The sequence below is a fragment of the Eurosta solidaginis genome, chromosome 3 (assembly GCF_040869045.1).
Source record: "Eurosta solidaginis isolate ZX-2024a chromosome 3, ASM4086904v1, whole genome shotgun sequence".
NCBI classification, from domain to species: Eukaryota; Metazoa; Arthropoda; class Insecta; order Diptera; family Tephritidae; genus Eurosta; species Eurosta solidaginis.
The window spans coordinates 55,424,142-55,451,814 of NC_090321.1; the positions used below are offsets into that span (position 1 = coordinate 55,424,142).

At 37.8% G+C, this 27,673-nt stretch overlaps 1 protein-coding gene across 5 annotated transcripts in view; it reads left to right on the forward strand.

The window, feature by feature from the left end:
- The window catches only part of LOC137243743 (uncharacterized), a 128,811-nt gene that overhangs the window by 47,258 nt on the left and 53,880 nt on the right, over positions 1-27,673 (forward strand). For all 5 annotated transcript variants that reach the window (XR_010950596.1, XM_067771797.1, XM_067771796.1 and 2 more), the window contains exons 3-5: positions 11,030-11,163; positions 20,586-21,447; positions 23,937-24,389. Coding sequence is in view for 4 of the 5 variants with exons in the window: in XM_067771797.1 (XP_067627898.1) it covers positions 11,030-11,163; positions 20,586-21,447; positions 23,937-24,389 (1,449 nt within the window). In the remaining variant the exon portion in view is untranslated. The remainder of the gene's footprint in view (positions 1-11,029; positions 11,164-20,585; positions 21,448-23,936; positions 24,390-27,673) is intronic.

Here is a 27,673-nt window from a genome sequence, read left to right on the forward strand (position 1 = left end):
CTACCACCACAGCCAACAGCTGTTTGTTGTGAGAAATAAACACCTGGTTGAAAGCACTAAAGAAGCGCTATTAATTAAAAGTAAGTTATACATATTTTATTTTCTTGAAAATAATGTAGCATTGTAATCTTACATTTGAGTCCAGTGAGAGAACCACACATAAATACAAGTTGGGAACTATATTTTTTTAACTTAAGTAATAGCATTTTTTGCTTTATAAAAAATTTCCTTTTTTGCTCAGAACGTTATGATTCTCAAGTTGAGTCCTGTTTGGAAACAACTTTTGCCTTGTTATCAACATGAGATGTAGTGGTACTTAAGCCCAAATGCGTGTTGGGTATATTCGACGTCATTGCCAACGAACGCAAATAACTGATAGGTTAACAAATTTTTATTTATTAAATTTTTCAAATTTAAACTGAACTTTATTGACAATGTGTTTCCAGTCCAGTTTTATTGAAATTAATTACTAGCGTGCAATTAAAAACTTATTTTTGAATGATAACAAAGAAGTATAACTTCTCACGCGCGTACATAAGTATACGCACCATTTTTCTTTGTAGCGATGTAAACTCGATTTCTATATTCCTAGAATGCCGTCTTAAGGTCACTAAATTATACGAATATGTTAAAGATGAACAGATTTTTAAATCGGTAGAAAATTACGTCCCATTAACATTAATACAAGTTCTTGATTATGTCAACCCACTTAGTTTCGAGCAGTATTATTGCTCAAAATTTAGTGCACTACCCCCAACTATGGCGGCAGGAGAATACAATAGAATTAATTAGCAGTTTGAAAACAGATAGAACTAATTAAGTATACCCTTTGTACTTTTCTCTATTTGTTCCTGATTAATACAGTCATTGTACACATATCACACGATCGTTCTCAAATTAATATACCAACTCAACTGTGCAAATACCTACAGTGATGGAAAAAAGAATAGGGACAATTTACTGTCAAATACTAAATCAACTATATCAGCAGAACTTGAATATCTTCCTTGGAATAGTGCAACCTATATATAACATTTAAAGGTTGTTGCAATAAATTACATTTTATGACACAATAGCCTATATTACTATTTTAATTAACTTTACATGCATGATCGCATTGGTGTTAATTTATTTTTTTGTTTAGGTGTACCACTTATGCAGGTCTACTGCTTGTGGTAAAAAAAAAAATAAGATTGCGGGGATTTGATGTTGTACAGCACTTTTTAAAAATTTTGCACGCTCTAATGTGGATATAAACACATCCATCCATATATTTGCTTTTGCAACTCTTTTCACGAGGATTTTAGGCCCGGTTTTTCAGTACAAGTTCAACGCAGTTTGTCAGTTAAACTACGCTTAAACTTATTCTGCAGTTTTTCAGTCTATATTAACTGAGGTTTAAGCTAAGCTTAAGCGGCCGATTTCCTCACATTAAGTGTAGCATTCGCGGATTAATCGAATGTTATTATTTTTAAATACAACCACACGTACAGAAGAAATATATATATGGGGTATTCCATCCCATTTCGACCAATTTTGAACCCGACCCCTTTAGAATTGACTGAAAGTTTTTCTTCTTTTTCTAGCGTATCAAATTTTTTCATCCAACTCAAAAAAAGTTATGAATTTAAAAAAAAACACCGTTTTTGTTTTCAAAATGCTATAACTTTTTTAAAAATTGACCGTTTGGGATCTTTTTTTTTTTTAAATTTGTTTTTAAATGTACTTTTCGGAAAAAATACAAACAAATTTTTAAAGTTTTTTTTTTTAATTTTTCAGTTTTTCGAGGTTTTTTCAAATTTTGCCATTTTTTTTTTTTCTCATAAAAAACTTAAGTCAATTCTGCAATCATCCCCACTAATCCCGTAGTGGGCCGCTTTTTTTTATATTTTTTTTTTATTTAATTGAAAAAAAAAATTTTCAAATTTCGTTCGTTCGAAATGGCGTCGAATATACCCAACAAGCATTTGGGCTTGAGTACTATTAGAGCTCATATTGGTAACTAGACATACTTCTAAAATCTCAAGAGTTGTTTAGAAACAGTGGCTCAACTCGAGAATCATAGCGTACTCAGCAAAAGAGGGAACTTTTATAAAACAAAGAATCCTATTACTTAAATTGAGACAATTTAATTAACAACTAGTGGTTTTTTAACTGGACTCAAATGTATGATTCCATACTACAGTTTTTTCACGAAAATAAAATGATATATATATAATTTAAAAAATAAATAAATATGACATGCTATCCTCCGAAGAGATTTTAGGCAGAGCTTCTCTCCCAATTTACGTCGTGCTCCTTTTAATTTTTCCTACAAATTGGCCGGACGGCACTTACTGGTTTTATGCCGGCTTCGAACGGCATCTGCAAGGCAGGTGAGTTTTCACTGAGAGCTTTTCATGGCAGAAATACAAACGGAGTGTTTGCCAAACACTGCCGAGAGACAACCCCGCTTAGAAAAACTTTTATACTAATTGAAAAACCTTGTTTATAAAATTTTGATATAGCTTTGCCCGGGGCATGACCCATTACTGCTATCAACCAGGTGTTTATTTCTCACAATAAATAGCTATTGGTTTTGGTGGTACCACCTTGGAGATTTTTTTCAACTCCACCTCAACTCGATATGCAATGTAGGATATCAACTGGAGAAATGTGTTGAACGTTCATTTGAGAACTGTACATTTCTCAAAATCTCTCGAAATTAGGATATTAATTGGAAAATATTAATGACGTTGGAGATCTACTCGAAAACTTTTAATTTTACAAAATGTCTCAAAGGTTGAATAGTGATTGGAGAATGAAGTTGGATATCAACTCGATAACTATCTGGTTTAAGAATAATTAAATAATGATGTTGGATATCACTTCCGGAACTATATATATAATTTCGCTGGAGAATTTTTTCCATGTTTGTTGGGTAAACAAAATCCAGCTGTTGCCGTATCTACAAATTATCTAGATAATAAAAAACCAATGTTGCCGCACAAAAAGCATACCCAAATGCGGCCTTAAACTTTGACTGAAGAACTGCTCAGTAGTTTAACTGGAGTTTAAATTTGACTAGAGTTTAAGCAAACTTAGTTTAAGCTTAGCTTAACCAACTACTGAAAAACCGGGCCTTAGTGTATAAACATTAGTGTACATACATACTTACAAGCATACCAAAAATAGAGGCGCTATTTCTATTTTGTTGGTACATATGTACATCCGTATACATATGTTCATTGCACTCAAAGGAAGTTTGCGCGTGACTTTTGTGTCCCATTTTTTAAATTTTAACTCTCATCAACTTTTCATAACGCGCCTAGAAAGAAACGACTGAGCAGCGTCGAAAAAATGTGGCAATACCAGCCTAATCAATAGTTATTTCTGGTGTCCATTTACAAAAGTCGTATTTTTGAAATATTTTATGCAAAGTACGCAAAGTATGTTATTGATGTGTGAAGGAAAAAATCATGTTTTTTAACCCATTACGACGTGATAAATATTTGCGCCGTTTTATAGCACATAGCTGCTTTCAAACATGATTCAAATTTGCTTTTGGCGGTAGGGAAATGCATGCAATTTTTGTTTCAAAATGCTTATGGGAGGTGTAGCTTTATCAATCAGATGCCTGTTGGGATACCCGGTTTTCTGGGTATTCAACAGAAACTGTTTGTTTAGAATTTTATTCTCTCCCTAATGGGGAGTACTCTCGCCTCATTGTGTACGTGATGTTCTGGGGACATAAGAAGACAGCCCGCCCGTAGCGGTTCTGAGGTGCGTAACCTTTAAGGGCCCATTACTGATACTTAGCATACTTGACTTGGCTTGAGAACTGTCACTTACAGTTCTGTTAAATGAACATTGCATGTTACTGATTACTCAAAACTTAGCAACACTTAACTTGACTTAGAAGTATGTTGAATTTTGATTTTCTATGTAAGTTCTAAGTGACGTTTATATTTTGAGATGCCATTTGCTTGTTTCCATTTCATTTTGACATTTTGTCATACAATTGACATTTATTTAAAAATAAATTTCAACGCTGATTATGATGCCAGGTTGTATGCGCCAAGTGGAGTATAATCGTGGCTAAGCTGCCAAGTTAACGCCAAGTCAAGTCAAGTCTATGCTAAGTATCAGTAATGGGGGCTTTAGGCTTGGCGACCATATCAGGGACGCGTAGCATTTAATCAGCCGGCCAATTGCTTTGTAAGTAGTAATGAGCGTTTCTTTGTCTTTACTGCAAGTGCTGCCGGAAAGAGATTTGAGGATTTTCTTACGGCTCTGGATTTTCGGTACAATCAAAAATGTAGATCCTGATCGAACGTCACACCCAAGATTTTAGGGTGTAAGACAGTCGGTAGCGTAATGCCGATTTCGGGATCAAATAGATTATATTGCGCTGTGTGGTGAGTGATAAACGCGAGACCGCCTGCATTTCCGCTCTCGCGATCTTTTCTGTGGACGTTCTGTCCAGAGCAGACCTGCAGAACAGATCTTGCTGGGTGTTTGGTCTCTTGTATCCGCAATGCGGATGTTATGCCGCTTCATGAAATCAACAATCTCCGTGATCTTTCTAGTTAACCCAAACAATTTAACTGCAGTATTCTGAAGTGCAACGGGGAAGACGTCGTTATTCTGGGGGTAAGAGATAGGTGACTACGTCTGAGTTGAGGGAGGCCAGGACGCAATTGCTGTTGTGGCCCTGGAACTGGACATCCCTGGGTAAGCATTTGGGTACCCGGTGTAGTTGGGTTTGCGGCCTGGCAGTATGGCGCGATGAAACCCATCGGGGGGTTGTCGTCGCTGAGACCAAAACATCTAGGAAAGTGGCATCGTCCAAGGCAGGAGGTGTATTGGGCAGATGTTGGAAACATATATATTCTTTGCTGGCAAACGGTGCACAAGGTGGTAGGCACCTAAGAATCTGTTTCTCTGACCTACTCGAGTGCTAGTGCCGGAAAGAGTGGAAGAAGAAGACGAGGACGGGGGCTGATGCTCGGTGTAGGGTTATCTACTTGTAAAAAATTACTTGTTATATTTTAAATTTATTATTATTAGATTATTTTTTTTTAATTATCAAAAAATTTAAATATTTTATGTCATCAAAAATATCTTTTAAAAAAATAACGTTTAAATATATTAATCCAAATTAAATAGGAAAATATTTTTTCTATTAAAATTTTTAAATAGCATATATTTTCTAAATCTTTCATTAAACCAAATTACAAACAAATTATTTTAATATAACAGAATATTTATCATCTACACATAAAAAAGTTTAATTTTTGAGTAATTTGTGCACACAAATTTGCCATCTACTATCATTCCTAGATTCTCCAATCGCATCATTATAAATAACAATATTTCACGCTCAGGTATGAAGAGATTTTTAACATGAACAACATACCATAGCAATATTAACCCAATATTAATCCACATACACACTACTACAATTAGTCAACACACAAGATTGCGAGAGTAAAATCTATAAGTACATTGAATCATTTAAAGCATCAAAAGATGAGATATTTACATCAATACCAAAGTAACTTAACATTGCTAAAAATTCCGATAAGCAAAAAAAAGTGCAATATATATACAATACAAAATACAAACGATTTGCAGACTTCAACACAAAGTTCTTGCAGTAATCAATATACACTGTAAATTAATATTAAAAAATAAATTTTTCGTTTCAGTGGAGGGGGAGTAAAGCGCAAACTACGGGACGCCCTTGGGCGTAAACAACAAGGAGCCACAAAAAATTTATAAAAGTTACGAGGACTTCGGGTTTTGGGCTCTCGCCCAGAACATCCTGTCCGATGCAACAATCCCTTGCACTTTTCCGGCAAACGCAGCAAAACAATTTCTCTGGACCGGGGTCAGGTACAGGTCCTGGATTGGGTTCGATACCCTCCCGGAGCAGGAGAATATAGCGCAGTCACGCTGCATGATCTGCTGGGAGGATAACAATTTATGGGAGGGACGCAACAAATTAAATGGGGTTACACTGAAATGACAGTCCTTGGTCGGGAAAAATCCCGAGTCGCCCCGGTTCATAGAACCAGCTGCCTTGGGAAGCGAGATGGTTTGTAGTTATTTTTACTTTGAAATCAAAGCCCTTTCGCCAAAAAAGCTATTAAAAAAATTTATAAGCAAGTAAGTAAGTATAAGTATAGGTCTTGAAATGATGCCTCTAAAAACGACTCTTTGTATGAAAAAAATTTATAACTCCGTCTACAAACTTGTTTCAATTTTTTTTTTGCCATCCAATTCAACACATTGATGTATCTATTAAAATTTAGACTTCTTTGAAAAGGTGTCGAATAACACCACAGAGAAATATAAAAAACGTCCAAGCCAATAACAAACCAAATAAACTTCCAAGAAATAAAAATCCCGCATTTTTCGTTAGAATGTCAAAGCCTAATGTGCTATTATTATACTCAGTTGAGCAGAGCTCACAGAGTATATTAACTTTGATTGCATAACGGTTGGTTGTACAGGTATAAAGGAATCGAGATAGATATAGACTTCCATATATCAAAATCATCAGTATCGAAAAAAAATTTGATTGAGCCATGTCCGTCCGTCCGTTAACACGATAACTTGAGTAAATTTTGAGGTATCTTGACGAAATTTGGTATGTAGGTTCCTGGGCACTCATCTCAGATCGCTATTTAAAATGAACGATATCGGACTATAACCACGCCCACTTTTTCGATATCAAAAATTTCGAAAAATCGAACAAGTGCGATAATTCATTACCAAAGACGGATAAAGCGATGAAACTTGGTAGGTGGGTTGAACTTATGACGCAGAATTGGAAATAAGTAAAATTTTGGACAATGGGCGTGGCACCGCCCACTTTTAAAAGAAGGTAATTTAGAAGTTTTGCAAGCTGTAATTTGGCAGTCGTTGAATATATCGTGATGAAATTTGGCAGGAACGTTACTTGTATTACTATATGTATGCTTAATAAAAATTGGCAAAATCGGAGAACGACACGCCCACTTAAAAAAAATTTTTGTTTTAAAGTGAAATTTTTACAAAAAATTTAATATCTTTACAGTGTATAAGTAAATTATGTCAACATTCAACTCCAGTAATGATATGGTGCAACAAAATACAAAAACAAAAGAAAATTTCAAAATGGGCGTGGCTCCGTCGAACAAAAATTTACCAATCCTTGTGAAATTTAGTAGGCGCTTAGCTTCTAGGACGATAACTGTTTTCTGTGAAAAAGGGCGAAATTGGTTGAAGCCACGCCCAGTTTTTATACACAGTAGATCGTCTGTCCTTCCGCTCGGCCGTTAACACGATAACTTGAGCAAAAATCGATATATCTTTCCTAACTCAGTTCACATAATTATCTGAACACATTTTGTATTCGTATAAAAAATGGCCGAAATCCGACTATGACCACGCCCACTTTTTCGATTTCGAAAATTACGAAAAATGAAAAAAATGCCATAATTCTATACCAAATACGAAAAAAGGGATGAAACATGGTAATTGGATTGGTTTATTGACGCAAAATACAACTTTAGAAAAAACTTTTTAAAATGGGTGTGACACCTACCATATTAAGTGAAAAAAAATGAAAAAGTTCTGCAGGGCGAAATCGAAAGCCCTTGGAATCATGGCAGGAATACTGTTCGTGGTATTACATATATAAATAAAGTAGCGGTACCCGACAGATGATGTTCTGGGTCACTCTGGTCCACATTTTGGTCGAAATCTCGAAAACCCTTCACATATACAACTACCTTTTAAAATTCTTATTAATACCTTTAATTTGACACCCATATTGTACAAACACATTACAGAGTCACCCCTGGCCCACCTTTATCGCGATATATCGAAACGGCGTCCACCTATAGAACTAAGGCTCACTCCCTTTTAAAATACTCATTATTACCTTTCGTTTGATACTCATAATGTACAAACGCAATCTAGAGTCAACCCTGGTCCACCTTTATAACGATATCCCGAAAAGGCTTCCACCTATAGAACTAAGGCCCACTCCCTTTTAAAATACTCATTAACACCTTTCATTTGATACCCATATCGTAAACAAATTCTAAAGTCACCCTTGGTCCACCTTTATGGCGATATCTCGAAAAGGCGTCCACCTATAGAACTAAGGCCCACTCCCTTTTAAAATACTCATTAGCACCTTTCATTTGATACCCATATTGTACAAACAAATTCTAGAGTCACCCCTGGTCCACCTTTATATCGATATTTCGAAAAGCCGTCCACCCATAGAACTAAGGCCCACTCCCTTTTAAAATACTCATTAACACCTTTCGTTTGATACCCATATTGTATAAACGCATTCTAGAGTCATCCCTGGTCCAAATTTATGGCGATATCTCGAAAAGGCGTCCACCTATAAAACTAAGGCCCACTCCCTTTTAAAAGACTCATTAACACCTTTCATTTGATACCCATTTCGTACAAACAAATTCTAGAGTCACCCCTGGTCCACCTTTATGGCGATATCTCGAAAAGGCGTCCACCCATAGAACTAAGGCCCATTCCCTTTTAAAATACTCATTAACACCTTTCATTTGATACCCATATCGTTCAAACAAATTCTAGAGTCACCCCTGCTCCACCTTTATGGCAATATCTCGAAAAGGCGTCCACCCATAGAAATAAGGCCCACTCCCTTTTAAAACACTCATTAACAACTTTCATTTGACACCCATATTGTACAAACGCATTCTAGAGTCACCCCTGGTCCACCTTTATAACGATATCCCGAAAAGGCGTCCACCTATAGAGCTAAGGCGCACTCGGACTATAATCACGCCCACTTTTTCCATATCGAAAATTTCGAAAAACCCAAAAAGTGCGATAATTCGTTACCAAAGACGGATAAAGCGATGAAACTTGGTAGGTGGGTTGACCTTATGACGTAGAATAGAAAATTAGTAAAATTTTGGACAATGGGCGTGGCACCGCCCACTTTTGAAAGAAGGTAATTTGAAAGTTTTGCAGCGTTGCTCCGCCCCTTTTCATTTAATTTGTCTAGAATACTTTTAATGCCATAAGTCGAACAAAAAATAACCAATGCTTGTGAAATTTGGTAGGGGCATAGATTCTATGACGATAACTGTTTTCTGTGAAAATTGGCGAAATGGACGACAGATGATGTTCTGGGTCACCCTGGTCCACATTTTGGTCGACCACTCCCTTTTAAAACCCCCATTAATACCTTTAATTTGATACCCATATCGTACAAAGACATTGTAGAGTCACCCCTGGTCCACCTTTATGGCGATATCTCGAAAGACGTCCACCTGTAGAACTAAGGCCCACTCACTTTTAAAACACTCATTAACACCTTTCATTTGATACCCATATCGTACCAACACATTCTAGGGTCACCCCTGGCCCACCTTTATTGCGATCGAAAAGGCGCCCATAGGTGGGAACTATGGCCTACTCCCTTTTAAAATACTCTTTAATACCTTCTATTTGATACCCATGTCATACAAACACATTCCAGGGTTACCCTAGGTTCATTTTCCTACATGGTGATTTTCCCTTATTTTGTCTCCAAAGCTCTCAGCTGAGTATGTAATGTTCGGTTACACCCGAAATTTGCCTTCCTTACTTGTTTTTAATTTTATTTTTTATGTTTTATCTATTATTTTATGCATTATAAAGATAACCGGTCGATTATGTACTTCTATCGGCTTTTGCAAGACGGGGTCTACAGCTTATACGTAAATATTTGTACGATGCATACATATATAAATATTAAGGTGGCCCTTATATACTAAATTATAGATATTTTCCAGCCTCAGCCTTCAAACAATGATACCACGGTCTAAAAAATTACGTATAAATTTTGGTCCCGATTAGAGACGGTTAAAAGTTGTCGCACCTGGATCAAAGTTAAGAGTTTTCTATGGAGACTCAAACAATTCGAATTAAATTTTTTGTTATCCAATACCCAAAATCGATAATGGCCGTGTTTTCTTTTACCTTTACGATCGTCGCCAATTACACATAGTAGTAGTGCATGGTGAAATAGTACAGATCCGTTTGGACTTAATTTATGCCCGACAATTTCATAATTGCAAATAAAGGATCTTCGGTTTGGTAGGCAGAGCACGCTACCACCATACCACGGCGGTCGCCAACCGCGACCAAAATTGCGATATCTTTAACCTTGGTGCTAGCGTTTGAAAGGGTGAAACTAGAAAAAATCGGTAACATGATATATATTGTAACGAATTTAGGGTAATTCCGCTGATTTGCAACCTTCTGCTTACGTTCGTATCGCTAAACTGTTGAATAAAACACTCCAATATGCAGTATTACAAAATGGTCTTTATTAGACTACTTTGAAAGTACTTCACAATTAAACTTCACTTCGCAACTGATAGCGTGTTTAAATCAAACTGCTTCGTCATGCCTCAGCTTGGGCTGCTTTTATAATCTTCCAATTTTTCCTACAAATTGGCCGGACGGGACCTACATGTTTTATGCCGACTCCGAAGGGCATCTGCAAGGCAGATGAGTCTTCACTGAGAGCTTTTCTTGGCAGAAATACACTCGGAGCGCTTGCCAAACACTGCCGAGGGGCGACCCCGCTTAGAAAAATTGTCTTCTAATTGAAAAACCTTATTTCTAAAATTTTGATGTTGCTTTGCCCGGGGTGCGAACCCAGGGCATACGGTGTGGCAGGCTGAGCACGCTACCATCACACCACGGTGGCACTAAGGTCTAGTAATTTCGTGAACCTGATGCTTGTTTACCAGCTATATACACGTATATTTGTAATTTGTATCCATATGCATGTGTATATGTGATTACTTCTGCGGCTGATGATGACATGCATTTGGAGTATCTCTCTGTTGCCTTGTATGTGTGTGTAGATGATGATTGATTTGTTTATATATATACTGCTTAGTATCGGCTTAATGATGGTAGTATCGCTTAGTGATACTAATATTCGTCACAATATGTAAGTACCACACTAATGTACATTAAGCACATGTTTTTTTATTTTTTACAGATAAATGCAGCACAGATAAAACAGCACTTTTCCAAATTCGGAAAAATAAAAAATGTGCATATAACATATGGCAGGACACGTGCAACACCGACCCAATGTATTATTCAGTATTGGAATAAGGAAGGCGCTGGCGCGTGAGTATACTCACAGCATTATTGAACACACTTACCAATTAGTTATTTATTATGTATATTAATCTATTATGCAGTGAGCTTATTTTACTCGAACCATTTTGTTAGTTCAATAAAGCTGTTGATGTCATTTATGGAGCATTTTGATACCTCTCTTAGATCGGACAGTACGAAACCGCCCACCTGATATTAGCCAGGGCTTGACACCCGCAGAGGAAATGGGTGACCGTTTCTGTACAACTTTTTTGGCTGCATCCTCTGAATAGTACGCTGAAGGTTAATCCCACTCATTCTGCGTGTGAGACAAACGGCTAATGTCCTGTGATTGAGGCTGTCATCCTAAATATATCTTTCCTAGACAATTTTAGCGAATCCTCAGTTTTTTCGTGGTTGTAGTCCGCACAAATTCTTTGGTAATCCTACATGTTGGGCGCCGTGTTGTGGTGGTAGCGTGCTCCCCCTACCACACCCAAGATCCTGGGCTCACCCCCGGGCAAAACAAAATACACATTTTGCGATGTTTTCTTCTGAGAAAATAATGTGTCCCTGTTGGTTATTTTGGGCCCTCTCGTTGTTGTTGTTGTTGTAGCGATAAGGATACTCCCCGAAGGCCTTGGGGAGTATCATCGATGTTAATGGTCCTTTGCCGGATGCAGATCCGGTACGTTCCAGTACCAAGCCCCCTAGACCCCTGATGAGTTCGGGGTCGCCAGAGCCTTATTGAAACAGGATTCGCCACGGATAGGTGAAGTTGACAATTGTAGAAGCTGTATATTGCGCTGGCAACTCCTTGAAAGGGTTGCGCTACACAACCCCTTGAATCTATTCGGTATTTTAGTCGCCTCTTACGACAGGCATACCTACCGCGGGTATATTCTAACCGCTAACCCGCTGCGGGATCGGCCCACTCGTGATTTGGTGTGTTTCTTTCACAAAATATTTTCCAGTGGATTAGGAAAGCGGTCTCTTTTTTTACAAATAGAGCCATTTTGCATAGCGTCCGTTGACCTAGACCAAAAGTAGAACTTAAGAGTGCGAAATTGTCCAGAAAAGAAAACGGCGTTAGAAACAAGTTTTTTCAATTAGAAGAAAGTTTTTCTAAGCGGGATTGTTGTAGCGACAAGGACACTCCACGAAGGCCTTGGGAAGTGTTATCGAGTGTTATCCGGGAGGTATCGTACCCCATTCCGGGTCCTGGGAAATGATTTTGCTGCGTTTGCCGGAAAATAATCACCCCTATTACGGTTGTCAACGTCAACCATCACTTCGTATCGTCGTCGACATCACGTCGTATCAACATCAATGTCACGTCAATGCATAATTGGTATTTACTAAGGCAATGTATTGATGTCGACGTGATATCGATAAAAACACGATCCCTATATTTTTGACAACTGTTTATTTACAATTTGTATTGAGTTAATTTTTTGTTTAGTGGACAATTAGTGGATCTAAATAAGTGCTGAAATCTATTAGTGCACAATTAAGCATTCCGGGCAAAATACACACCAAGGAATTTGTTTACGAACCTTAGTGAATATATTGTAGATGATTGGATTTCTCTTTAGTACACCATTAGCAACTCCCTACCTCCCAGAGCGTGGTGCACTATTGGAAAACTTAATCGAATTCGAGAGGGGTATCAAAATACCCGAATTGACCTCGGTATTAGTAATCTGAAGGCGGAAATAAAAAATCCTTGAAATTTCACAAAAACCTTTTAATGAACCACTTGAAAGCTTGCAACTGTTTTTGCAAAATTTTCCAAACGCAAGTAGAATTTTTATATTCTTAATTCGGATTATTAAAATCGAGGTCAATACGTGTCTTTTGATACCTCTCCTGAATTTTTTGGGCGTGTTTTAGCAGTCGACCGCTACCCTAGAACATTACCACAATTCTACTAAACTGACTGTTGTTGGTTATTTTGACTATTTTCTGAAATTGAATAAAAAATTAATAAAAAAGAAGCATAAAAATCATAAAAAAGCTTATTTTTTGAATTTTTAATAGTTGAATTCTGTATTACCGCGCTTGTCGTCACCAAAAACTGTGTCGACAAACTTTGTGTCGCGTCACGTCAACACAACTTCAATATTGTTTTAGCCAATACCAAAAAAGCGTCAACACCTATCAATAGTTATCGACGTTGACAACGCCGATACCAATTCATGAGCGTCGACACTAATTTTCTCACTATTGACAACCGTAATAGGGGTGAATCTTTTTAGGAGGGTTATACTCTTGTCACTGTGTCGCGTGCTAGGATGGTTGCATCGGCCAGGTTGCTCTGGTCTAGATCCCAAAAGCCGACGTCCTCGTAACTTTTATACATTTTTTGTGGCATCTTGCTGTTCACGCCCAAGGGCGTCCCGTAGTCTACGACTCATCCCCCCCCCCCCCCCCCCCCCCTATCCCTCCAGCAGATCTGCTGCTCAGCAAGCCACAACAAGTACCCACTGCTGCTCGCGCCCTACGGCGCCACTAGCTCATACGGCCGCTCCCACTTATAACTACAATCTCCGTAGTAGAGTCGGTGGCAAGGCCGAGCATCAGCCCCCGCCCCCGTCTTCTTCTCCCCGCTTTTCCGGCAGCAATCGTGTAGGCCTGGGAAACAGACTCTTAGTCCCTACCACCTTTTGCACCGTTTGCCAGCACAGAATATATATGTTTGCGTCATCCGGGTACCCCAATGCTTATCCAGGGACGTCCAGTCCCAGGGCCACAACAGCAATTGCGTCCTGGCCTCCCTCAGCTCAGGCGCAGTCACCCGTCACTTACCCCTCGAGTGACGACGTCCCCCCGCTGCACTTCCGAATTCTGCAGTTAAAATATAATGGATTAACTGGGAAGATCAGGGAGATAGGCGATTTCATGAAGCGGCATAACATCCACATCGCTGCGATTCAATAGACTAAACTCATAGCAAATCTGCTCTGCAGGCCTGTTCTGGGTATAATGTCCACAGAAAAGATCGCGAGAGTGGAATTGGAGGCGGTCTCGCGTTTATCATACACCACTCCGTGCAATATTTTATATTTCATCCCGACGTCGGCCGCAGGGACAGTGTCTTAGAACGTCACGGCTTATCTGTCCGGTCATGTAAACGTAGAAATCATCAACATCTACATCCCTCCTGCCACCTGTTGCCCCAGTGGGGCTCATATCAGAGCACTATTCACTGGCGATAATCGCATTATCTTAGGCGATTTCAATGCCTATCACGATCTATGGCATTCAAACCTGCAGACGGACAGCAGGGGCGGATCAAATAGAAGAAACGATGTTCTGCACAATAAACGGAGACGCCCCCACTCGTATGGTAGGAAGCTGTCACAGTTCGCCAGATATATCAATCGTGAGCGCAGGACTCGTAAACTGTGTCAACTGGCAGCCGATGGTAACATTGGCATCTGACCACCTGCTTTTACTTATTTCGCTTGAGCGAACCGCCGACTTCATCGTCACCGAAAAACGCACTTTCATGCACTTTAAAAAAGGAAAGTGGGATGAGTACAAATCCTTTACAGACAGTCACTTTGCTGCCCACAAACGGGCGAAACGGGAGGAGCATCTAAGTGGTTGTAATCTCTCTGCAGGTGTGGGTAAGCTTTGGTCCACCGTACTGTCCCTATCGAATCCGTCTAAGCACAATGACTAAATTTCCATCGCCTTTAGCGATAAAGTGCTGTCGGATGCGAAAAAATGCGCGAGCGCTTTTTGCCGACAATATATAATGCATTCTACGGTTAACAAAGTTAGACGGCGGGCCTACATACGCGCACATAAACATAAATTCAGCGCGTCCCATTACCATCATCGCCAAAGAGGTTGAGGATGTCATCGGTCATGCTAAACCATCTAAAGAAGTGGGCCCAGACGGCATAGCCAAGCAGATGCTTAAAAGCCTAGGTAAAGAGGGCTTCAAATATTTAACACATGTCTTCAACCTGTCCCTTTCCACCTTTGTCATCCCCGAAAAATGGAATATGGCCAAGGAGGTCCCGCTACTAAAGCAAATTTGCAACTAGCCTATCATCAGCATGGCTTTAGAAAACTACGTAGCACAACCACCGCGCTAATGCCATTAGCACCCAGATAAATTGCGGTTTAAATCAAAACCCCCACCATAGGACAGTACTCGTTGTATTAGACCTGTCAAAAGCTTTTGATACGGTCAACCATGCCACGTTACTGCAAGACCTGGAAGGGTGTACCATTTCCCCAAGTCTTAAAAGCTGGACCGCAAATTATCTGGGTGGTCGGCAGGCATCGGTGCAATTCAGGAACTCAACATTCAAACCAAGAAGAATTAAACAAGAGGTGCCACAGGGTGGTGTCCTATCCCCACTTTTGTTTAACTTCTACATATCGAGCCCCGCCCCGTTTTCTTCTCCCCTCTTTTCCGGCAGCAATCGTGTAGGTCAAGGAAACAGACTCTTAGTCCCTACCACCTTTTGAGCAAATGCGCGAGCGCACCAGAAGGAGCCACTATCGTTTCCTACGCCGATGACTGCACAGTTTTTTCGCCTCGTGAAACCCGACATTATCACCGACTAAATCATCGGCGACCTTATTTACACCATGGACGTCCCAAATGTTGACCATTTTGAACATCCACGTCAATGGCACTACGCTACCGGCTGTCTTACACCCCAAAATCTTGGGTGTGACGTTTGATCAGGATCTACATTTTGGTGAGCATGCAACCGCAATTGTACCGAAAATCCAGAGCCGCAATAAAATCCTCAAATCTCTTGCTGGCAGTACTTGGGGTAAAGATAAAGAAACGCTCATTACCACTTACAAAGCAATTGGCCAGCGGATTGCATGCTACGCGTCCCCGATATGGTCGGCATGCCTAAAGACAACTCACTTTAAGAAGCTACAGGCTTGCCAAAATACCGCCCTCAGAACCGCCACGGGTTGTCTCCTTATGTCCGTAGAACACCATCTACTTAAAGAGGCGAGAATACTCCCCATTAGGGAGAGAAATGAAATGCTAACCAAACAGTTCGTGTTGAATACCCAGAAACCTGGGCATCCCAACAGACATCTGATTGATGAGCCTACACCGCCCAGGGGCTTAAGAGATCATATCCGTAAGCATTATGAGGAAACACGGTCCCTGAGAACACAGCCGTATGAAGCTAAAAACACAAGCAGGTCCTCCGTGAACTCCACAATCAGGCGTCGGACCTCTGCCATGAATTGCCCGGTGAATCCTCTTACCTATCCAGAATCAACCCCGACATACAAAACATATGTCCTGCTTGTAATATGTCCCCACATGACACCAACCATCTCTTTAACTGTATTGTGGAACCAACGCCTCTAACATCCCTTTCATTATGGTCCACCCCTGTTGAAACAGCAAGTTTCCTTGGACTCCCGTTAGAGCATTGATGACAATTTGCATCCACATGCAACCTTCTAGGCCATACCGCCCTCCCACCCCCTAGATCCATCAGGAGTTTGGGGTCGCCAGAGCCTCGGCTGTTAATGAAACAGGATTGCCCACGGGTAGGTGAGGTTGACAATTAGGTTGGAAAAGCTATATATGGCGCTGGCAACCACTTGAGAGGGTTGCGCTACACAACCCCTGGAATCAATTTGGTATTTTAGTCGCCTCTTATGACAGGCATACTACCGCGGGTATATTTTAAGCCCCTAACCCGCTGGCGTATTTCTAAGCGGGATCTTCCTCGGCAGTGATTTGGTAAGCACTCTAGTGTATTTCCGCTGTGAAAACTCATCTGCCTTGCAGATGCCGTTCGGAGTCGGCATAAAACATGTAGATTCCGTCCCGCCAATTTGAGGGAAAAATTAAGAGGGGCACGAAGCAAACGGGAAGAGAAGCTCGTCCTAAAATCTCTTCGGAGGATATCACTCCTTATATCTTTTTATACTCAGCTGAGCAGAGCTCACAGAGTATATTAACTTTGTTCACATAACGGTAATCCGTAACGGCATAAACTAATCGAGATAGATATAGACTTCTATATATAATGTAATGTATTTATTTATTACGGCTTTCCTAAGCCTAAGTTAAATCTATTTTACATGTTTATAATTGTCTTCTGGACTATGCAATCTAGAATAGTTACATCTATGTCCTACCTTGGAGTACTATGGACGGGAGACTTCCAGATCATGCGAACAAAGTGTTGTGCTAGTGTAGTATGTAGGCATTTTACGCATGTTAGTAAAACGCGAAGGCAACATCTGCACGGCGATGCACTGAGTTAATCGAGTGATGCGTTTCAGTATGTGCTTCGGCAACTTTTTTGTATGCGTACAAGAGCTTGGAAGTCTATGTCAAAATGAACTGGGCGAAAAAAGAAATTTATTTAGCCATTTCCGTCCGTCCGTCCGTCCATCCCTCCGTAAACACGATAACTTGAGTAAATTTTGAGGTATCCTGATGAAATTTGGTATGTAGGTTCCTCGGCGCTCATCTCAGATCGCTATTTAAAATGAACGAAATCGAACTACAACCACGCCCACTTTCGATATCGAAAATTTCGAAAAACTGAAAAAGTGCGATAATTCATTACAAAAAGACAGATAAAGCTGTTTGGCTGTCTGATTTACCGCTGGACCGTTAATAAAGTTTTCCAACCGTAAGCAGCAGGCCTTCTCTATTCCAAGTAGCTCTGCTTGAAAGATACTAGCTAAGTTTGGAAGACGGATTGAGATAGCGACTACAAAGTACTCGGAGAAGACCCCGTCACTAACACCACAGTCTATTTTAGATCCGCCAGTGAATAGTGAGGTGACACGCTCCTTGCATACTATGTTGGCTGACCAATCCGGCTAAACTCATACATTTTTCACACATTTTTATACTCAGCGTGCTTTGCACACAGAATATATTAACTTTGATTCGATAACGGTTGGTTGTACAGGTATAAAGGAATCGAGATAGATATAGACTTCCATATATCAAAATCATCAGTATCGAAAAAAAATTTGATTGAGCCATGTCCGCCCGTCCGTCCGTTAACACGATAACTTGAGTAAATATTGAGATATCTTCACCAAATTGGTACACGAGCTTATCTGGACCCAGAATAGGTTGTATTGAAAATGAGCGAAATCGGATGATAACCACGCTCACTTTTTATATATATAACATTTTGGAAAACAAAAAAACTGATTATTTAGTAAATAATACACCTAGAATGTTCAAATTTGACGTGTGGACTGATATTGAGACTTGATAAAAATTTGAAAAAATTTTTTAAAATGGGCGTGGCACCGTCCACTTGTGATAAAATCAAATTTACACAAATTATTAATCATAAATCAAAAATCGATAAACCTATCATAACAAAATTCGGCAGAGATGGTTTTGCCTTTACTATAAGGAATGCTTTGAAGAAAAATTTACGAAATCGCCCACTTTTATATAAAAGGTTTTTAAAAGGGTCGTGGACGAATAAAATAAGCTACATTTTTGCAAAAAAGAGATTTATATCAATGGTATTTCATTTCCCAAGTGGATTTATAATAATAAATAGGAAAAACTTCAAATTTTAAAAAATGAGCATGGCACCGAAGAAAAGTTAACGGATCGTAATAAAATTGGTTACACAAATTTTCCCTCTAGCAGGAAATATTTCTAGAAATAAAATAGTTAAAAAAAAATTTTAAGTTAAACGGTTTTATTGAAAACAATACTTACATGAAATATACTAAAAGCTAGAAAATATTTAGGTAGGGCCTAGGTACTAGTCATCACACTCCTCCTCAATCTAGGGCGTTGATCAGACAATTAAATAAAAGCGTTGGGCGAGTGAAATTTCTAAAAATGTGAGGCGTAGCATCATAACCTGATTAGGGTTCAGTTGGTCTTATATAGTTGATGCGGAGTGTGATGACTACATAGTACCTATGACCTAACTAATTACTTTCTAGCTTTTAGTATTATTATTACTTCATGTAAGTATTGTTTTCAATAAAACTGTTTAACTTAAACATTTTTTTTGTAATTATTTTATTTTCAAGTTTTTAGTCTTTGTCTTTGTCCCTTCTCCAAATCCAAAATATTTTGATGTCACTTCTACCGGACTGTATGTAATATTTGTTCCAAATATGAGGCAATCCGGACATCATAGGTCGCTTTCTATTCATGTATGTATTATGTGTACCAAATATGGACCAAATCGGACCACAAATACGATTTTTTTGAATATCTCGATCTTTGCGCCACCTAGCGGCGATTTTTTTCATAGGTCGCTTTCTATTCTTGTATGTATTATGTGTTCCAAATATGAGCCAAATCGGACAACAAATACGATTTTTGTGAATATCTCGATCCTTGCGCCACCTAGCGGTGATTTTTTTTCATAGGTTGCTTTCTATTCATGTATGTATTATGTGTTCCATATACGGACCAAATCGGACCACAAATACGATTTTTTTGAATATCTCGATCTTTGTGCCACCTAGCGGCGATTTTTTTCGTAGGTCGCTTTCTATTCTTGTGTGTATTATGTGTTCCAAATATGAGCCAAATCGGACCACAAATACGATTTTTGTGAATATCTCGATCCTTGCGCCACCTATCGGCGATTTTTTCTTATTATTGCATTGTCATCGGGTTCTGAACTCTATTCCAGGTTTCAAGCTTGTAGCTTATCGGGAAGTTACTTAAATTTCAATTACAAAATTCTTGCCAACCAGCCAACCAACCATCCTGTCAAGTCAAGCTAAATAAAACCGTTTGAAATGGACGAGATCAGTTAAAGACCACGCCCACTTTTATATAAAAGACTTTTAAAAGGGTCGTAGACGAAGATAATAAGCTATATCTTAGCGAAAAAGAGCTTTGTATCAATAGAATTTTACTTTCTGAATTGAATTATAACATTAAATTGGAAAACACTAAAGTTTTTGAAAATGGGCCTGGCACCGCCCCTTTTATGACTAAGCAATTTTCTATGTATGGGCAGCCATAACCCGAAGAAAATTTAACGAATCGTAATAAATTTGGGTACACAAATTTTCGCTATAGCAGGAAATATTTCTAGGAAAAATGGACTAGATCGGTTAAAGACCACGCCAACTTTTATATAAAATATGTTTAAAAGGGTCGTAGACGAAAATAATAAGCTATAACTTAGCAAAAAATAGTTTTGAATCAATGATATTTCACTTATCCAGTTTTATTGTAAGAGGAAATGGGGAGATATTTTTTTTAACGGGCGGTGCCACGTGTTATGTAGAAAACTAATTTATCTGAAATGAAATGTACAATTGAAGCTCATGCTTAGTATATAATGTTCGGTTACACCCGAACTTAGACACCTTTACTTGTTTTAAATTAACTGAGCTAAAAAAAAATCTGCCTCTCAGCAAGTAATTTTTAGTATTCCATGTTTTACTACTATTCGTTCCTAGTTATACTTTTCACATTTCAGAGCTTTGAAGCAACGAACTCACCAATTCAATCAAGAACGTGTCACATTAAAAGCATGTCCTAGTTGGGAACAACCAATCGAATTTGAAAATTTCTTAATTGATAATAATAATGTTAATTTAATTAAACTGAATGATTATTGCTTAGAGATAATTTTTCAAAATCTTGATTTATTGCATCAAATACGTTTGTCATTATGTCATCCACGTTTGGAGCAAATATTTGTACGTATGATATGTCCACGTATGCAACGGCATCTTGATTTGCAGAAGTTATATGGATTTTCAACATGGGAATTACGCCAATTCTTCCATACTTTTGGTATATATTTGGAGGGTATTATTGTTGGTCAAAAATATCCCTACTATAGTTCTACATCTAGTATTTGTAATTTTATGCAAGAATGTAATGTACGCATTAGAAGTTTACATATCATATCACGTTCACCCTGGCAATATGTTTATTTCTTTAATGTTATAAAACTGGACTGCATCACTGAATTGGAATTATATAAATGTAATTTAAAAGATTCCGATTTGGAGAACTTACGTAAATTACATAATCTACAAACGCTTGGTGTTGCTGGTAATCATAATATACATGGAACTTCATTAAAATATTTGTGCAAATTGGAACGTTTAAGTTTATGCGGTTGTGAAAGTATTTCTAGCGATACATTGATGGATTGTTGCCGATATTTAAATTTAATTTTTTTGGATGCTCGTTTAACTTGTCGCACACTCAATACGGTAACTATTAACTATTGTGAGACACTGGAAACGCTTAAGGTGTCACGACTCGATGAGAATGTTGCAAAATTGCCGAAGCTAAGGTCCTTGGAAGTCTATAATTTTAACACGACGGTATGTATAATTAAAGCTTATATTTATGTAGGACCGCACCTTTCTCTTATGTAAATTTGTTCATTCTCTTTTATTTATTTATTTATTTTTAATATTACAGTCTTTTGACTTAGATTAAATCTATGAGATCACAATTATACATTGTACAGTCTTTGGATTTTGCATAATTGATTTTGATTTATAAAATGTATTTTTGAACTCCTTATTTTTACAATCTTTTAAGTCCCTAGGTAGTTCATTGTATTCTTTTTAACAAATTCGGATTTTACAATTGGCAAGTGAAAATTATTATATTCAGCGTGCTTTGCACGCAGTATATTAACTTTGATTGGATAACGGTTGGTTGTACAGGTATAAAGGAATCGAGATAGATATAGATATATATGCAAATATAGATATATATGCAAATCATCAGTATCGAAAAAAAATTGATTGAGCCATGTCCGTCCGTCCGCCCGTCCGTCTGTCCGTCTGCCGTTACTACGATAACTTGAGTAAATATTGAGATATCTTCATCAAATTTGGTACACGAGCTTATCTGGACCCAGAATAGATTGGTATTGAAAATGAGAAAAATCGGATGATAACCACGCCCACTTTTTATATATGTATATAAAATTTTGGAAAACACAAAAAACCTGATTATATAGTAATTAATATACCTAGAATGTTGAAATTTGACGTGTGGACTGATATTGATAAAAATTTGAAAAAAAATTTTAAACTGGGCGTGGCACCGCCCACTTGTGATAAACTCAATTTTACAAACATTATTAATCATAAATCAAAAATCGTTAAACCTATCGTAACACAATTCGGCAGAGAGGTTGCCTTTACTATAATGAATGCTTTGAAGAAAAATTTACGAAATCGGTTAAGGACCACGCCCACTTTTATATAAAAGATTTTTAAAAGGGTGGTCGACGAATAAAATAAGCTATATCTTTGCAAAAAAGAGCTTTATATCAATGGTATTTCATTACTCAAGTGGATTTATAACAATAAATAGGAAAAACTTCAAATATTAAAAAAATCGCGTGGTACCGCCCCTTTTATAACTAAACAATTTTCTATGTTTTTGGAGCCATAACTCGAAGAAAAATTAACGGATCGTAATAAAATTGGGTACACAAATTTTCCCTATAGTAGAAAATATTTCTAGTAAAAATGGACGGGATCGGTTAAAGACCACGGCAACTTAGATATAAAACAAGTTTAAAAGGGTAGTAGACTAAAATAATCAGCTATAACTTAGCAAAAAATAGTTTTGAATCAATGGTATTTCACTTATCAAGTTTTATTGTAAGAGGAAATGGCGAAACATTTTTTTTTAACGGGCGGTGCCATGTGTTATGTAGAAATGAAATGTGCAATTGAAGCTCACGCTGAGTATATAATGTTCGGTTACACCCGAACTTGGACACCTTTACTTGTTTTTATTTAATAATTTGGGAAAAATTTAAACAACGTGACATCAGGATGGACAAGGTGACAGCTATTTCGATTATACCTTGTAAATCTCTTCAAAGCCGGGAGTGGAATTTGAATCCGCACTCCTACGTTGGTTGAAGTGTTACAAACGCATTCAGCCACGTCATGCCTTAGTTGTTGTAAACTTTATCCCAATTGTTATTATTATCAAATTATTTTTGTTTCTTGTGCTATAGTTATGAACATCATTGTTGTATTTCACATGAACATTTAGATAATTTGGTAGGTTTCCTAATTTCATATTGTGTATGAATTTCAATGTCAACCTCACCTACCGAATCATTTTAATTAATAGCCGAGGCTCTGGTGACCCCGAAGTCCTGATGGATCTAGGGGTGGGAGGGCGGTATGACCTAGAAGGTTTCATGTGGTCATACCAAATCGTTCCCGAGATGATCGGGCTAGTACCTTTATGGTGCTTGGTACCGGAACGTACGGGTTCTGCATCCGGCAAAGGACCATCAACATCGATAACACTCCCCAAGGCCATGGATGGATATTCAATTGATTAGTCATCTGTCCGGTCCACGCCGTGAGGAGGTCGCTTTGGACTTGATTATCCGTCCAAATTGTGTTAGGTCAATAAGCTTGAAAGGCTATGGAGATAACCATCAATTTTCAAGCATACCTTATCTATAAAAGGGCGCGAGTCCACTGCCATTATTGTTTAGTATCTTTGTTCGTTTGTTGTGCTTGCGTTTATTGCTTCATTTTTGCTGTTGTAACAGTACTTCGCCATGCTCAATCGGTACATCAATTCATGGATTGTGGTACACATCTTCTAAAGGAAGGCATTGTGGAAATTTGGTGCTATAACTTTCAGTTTGCACATATATGGTTTTGTCATTTGTATTCCTGTTGCACTGCCTATGTTACCACCCATCTCTCAGTACCTTCTGTTTCTGTCATCTGTTTAACCATTTCTCATAATCTTATAGCTCGTTTCGCATAAATAACTGATTTGATCCAATGATAAAAACGTTTTTATTTTCATTTAGCATATGGCGTCACATTTCTATACAGCTTTAGCTCAAAATCATGCTGACGATTTATTAGAATTAAAACTAACCGGCCAAGCGTACATACTGTTCCCAACAATTGCTTCCAATATAGGACGTCTACATAAATTACGAACACTTTGGTTGGGTGATAATAAATTTAATGTTTCTAAAGGTGTATTAAGACTGATAGCAAGTAATCTCCCCAACCTGGAAGAAGTATGTCTCAATTATTCGTCCCGCATTAATGATAAACACGTATTGCCACTCATAAGAAACTGTACTAAATTGCAACGCCTCAATTTACGTCGATGTCGACATATTACAGACGAGTTGATTTGGAATATATTAGTTATACTACAGAACCGTGCAATAGCAGAAAAAAGAGGAAAGAAAGCTCAACCGCTTCTTATATTGGTGTATGGCACACGCATTAAAAAGGATATTTTACAGGTATTTCAACCATTTGAAAAACTCACTTTAAAATTTGTCCCAACGTAGTGAGAAGTACAGCTAAGTTTAAAGGCTTTAGATAGATAGATAATTAATTAAGGATCGCACTGCGATCATTGGTCTATTGTGCCCTCATCTTCTTCACAGCACATCATCCAACCGACCTCCTTGATGAACCCTACCAGTTCACTTGGCTTGAGTTATTCAATGTGAGAATGCTCTGACCATGGTGAGCCCATTAAAAGCTTTATACTGTTTTCACACAGAAACTTAATGATCTCATTTCACCTGCTAATGAAATCGTAAATTTTTTGCTTTCACACAGAAGTAACTGCTCGATTAGTATGAAGGATGAGACAGACAATCATGGCGGAACGATACAAGGTGGGAGCATGGTGACATACCTACAAACAAAAAAAATTCCATGTACTTGTAAATTCGATGGACAAATGTCAAAATCGTACTGCGCCGGTAGTTGATGTATCAAATCAAATAAAAAAGGTTATAATCAGCTGTTCGATGCGGCCACCTTGTATCGTTCCGCCATGCAGACAATGACATTTGCTTTGAAAACTAAGAAGCGGAAACGGAAGCGGAACGGTGCCAACAGAGTTGCATTGTGCTTTTGACTTCATTAGGCATTCGATTAGCTACTAATGAAATAATAATAGATTCGAATTTTGTAGGGAATATTGAGCTCAATAAGCGTCTTAATGTAGAAAACTGCCTTTATTATTCAATAAGCCGTCTGTGTGAAAACAGTATTACAAACAGCATGTTTTAAAAAGGCAGCGCTGAGCCACCGGCCAGTTGATATATTAACATATTCTTAAGTTTTAAGAAAAAGGGCTTCGTTAATTACACAGTGCTACAGTGATTTTGCACTTTTCAAGTGACCTAGTTTACGTTGTAGGCCTTGACGAGTACATCATGATAATGTGTTTAAAAATTGTCTAACACCTCCAAATTTTCAAGTTATTGTCCAAAAGCCGTTTTTCGTCTACTGCGCGCACTCTAACAATCATAACGTCTTTTACCCAATTTTCGATAACTTTACGATTTTGTAAAGAAGAAGAAGCTTCAAGCTGATATATATTTGTTTATACTATATACGAAAAATTGGGACATTTTCCAAAAGTTATCTAAGATTTATCCATTTTTTCCCCATTTTTCATAGTTCGACGTCTTTTTTATGTAACATATAAACAAAATTACTTTTTGACTATCATTCCCAAAGAACTATTTATCCCGAGTAAGAAAAGTCATGGTTTATCAAAATCGGTTGATAAATGTTTATGTTACAACGCTTATTGTAAAAAAAAAAATTAACAAAAAAATTCTAACAATGGTCTGTACTATGTTAGTTGCTGTGAATCGCATGTATAAATTGAAAATATTTTCACTTAGTTATAGATATTAGAGAAAAATTGTAAAGTTTACAAACGGCGATGGTTACTAGGACATGTTTCTGAATTTCACTTCTTCATCAGCTAGCTGTTCGGGAGCTGAGTATTGAACTCGAATCTCCAACATTCATACCTGTGTAAAGGCAGATGCCTTTAACCAACCACTCAGTTATATGAATGCCCCGTTGCTCGCTTTACAATTGGTCTCTAAGAATTACCTATTTGTTTCTATTCCTTTTATTCACCATTTAGGCACATACACTGTGTATGTAGTTTATTCCCAATAGTGTGGATATGATTTTAGGCGCGCTTATGAAAGCTTAGTAAAATTTGTTTGGATTTTTATGGTATTTGTTTTTAATACTTCCGCTGTTACTATTATATCAATATGATCATATCATATCATTGTCCTAGTAACCATCGCCGTTTGTAAACTTTACAATTTTTCTCTAATATCAATAACAAAACAATTGTATAAAGGAATATGAGCAAAGCTCGCTAATTAAATACATATTTTCACTTAGTTTTGGAAAATTAAAAAATTAGAAAATTAAACTCGTGTAAAGGTCTATCGCTGTTTTATTTCTGATACAATGTGTTATAATCGTAACAAGTTTTGTTATATCTGTGGTTTGTTCGTTGACAAGCAGCATCGCGTAAAATTAGAGATGAATAAATACGTGAAAGACGCTTTTAACAATTTCTTCGACCGCGCGTATGGTAAAAGTGTTTGGTATGAACTAATATATGCCTGTCCAACATGCTCCAGTGCACTGAAAAAATGCAAAAAACGACCTTTACCATTTTCAACCCCAATGGTTGGGCATCGTCAAATTTTCCGTAAGGAAGAAGATTACTATTTCTGCCAAAGAAACACCGTTAGTCATCACTATAATACACGCGACCGCATAAAGTATGCTGTTGTAGTAACCGTATCTCGCCCAGTGAAGGACGAAAAAACGAATACTCATGTTGCAACTCTTGAATCGAAAAATGCATTGGAATAAGAAGAAAATTCTGACTGTTCAGAAATTGACAAGGTATTTCTTCCAACTGGGGTTCTAACAACGGAACGTCATGTAGTCTAAAATGAAGATTTCCGTGACCTTGTGCGTGATTTAGAAGTATCTTGGAGGCAGACAGAAATTTTGGGATCGAGGCTGAAACAGTGGAATATTGTGGAAAACAACTTTAAGGGTACATTCCCGAGGGATGACAGCCTATGTCGTTCGAAAAAATATTCCGAGTTAACGACGTCAACAATCAACTTGTTTATTGTTCAGATATAGATGAGCTCTTTCTTTGTCTTGATCACGAACACTCACCAGAAGAGTGTCGTTTATTTTTGGACGGTTCGTGCGAAAGTACAGTGGCTCACAGCTTATTTCGTGCAGCTATGGAACAAAACTTTTGAGCTATATAGAAAGGAAACTAGTGACGGTGTCAAAAAAAAATTCAAATGCACAATTTTAATAAAAATATGCTTTTATTTCAACAAATACTTCATGTGTTTACACGTTTGTGCTAATTATTTAATAAAAACTAAAATTATCTCAAAAACTAAGGTCACAGCTTATTTCGTGCACTGCGCCCTGTCTTAGAAAAAACTACTTTTTATTTAGTTTAGTACCTCGTATGACCACCTTTTTGTTAAATAACATCTTCAAGATAATTTTCCATAGATGAAATTCGTTTTTGAGCGACTTCGGGTGGTACCTTATGCCTTTCTTCGAAAAGAGTAGTTTTTAAATCACTAATCTTACCAATCTGCCTTTGCCGTGTAGGCGATTCCAAAATTGACCATACATTTTCATTTAAGACGAGAGATTGTGGAAGTGGATTCATGAGGTGTGGACAGTTCCATATTACCCATGCATG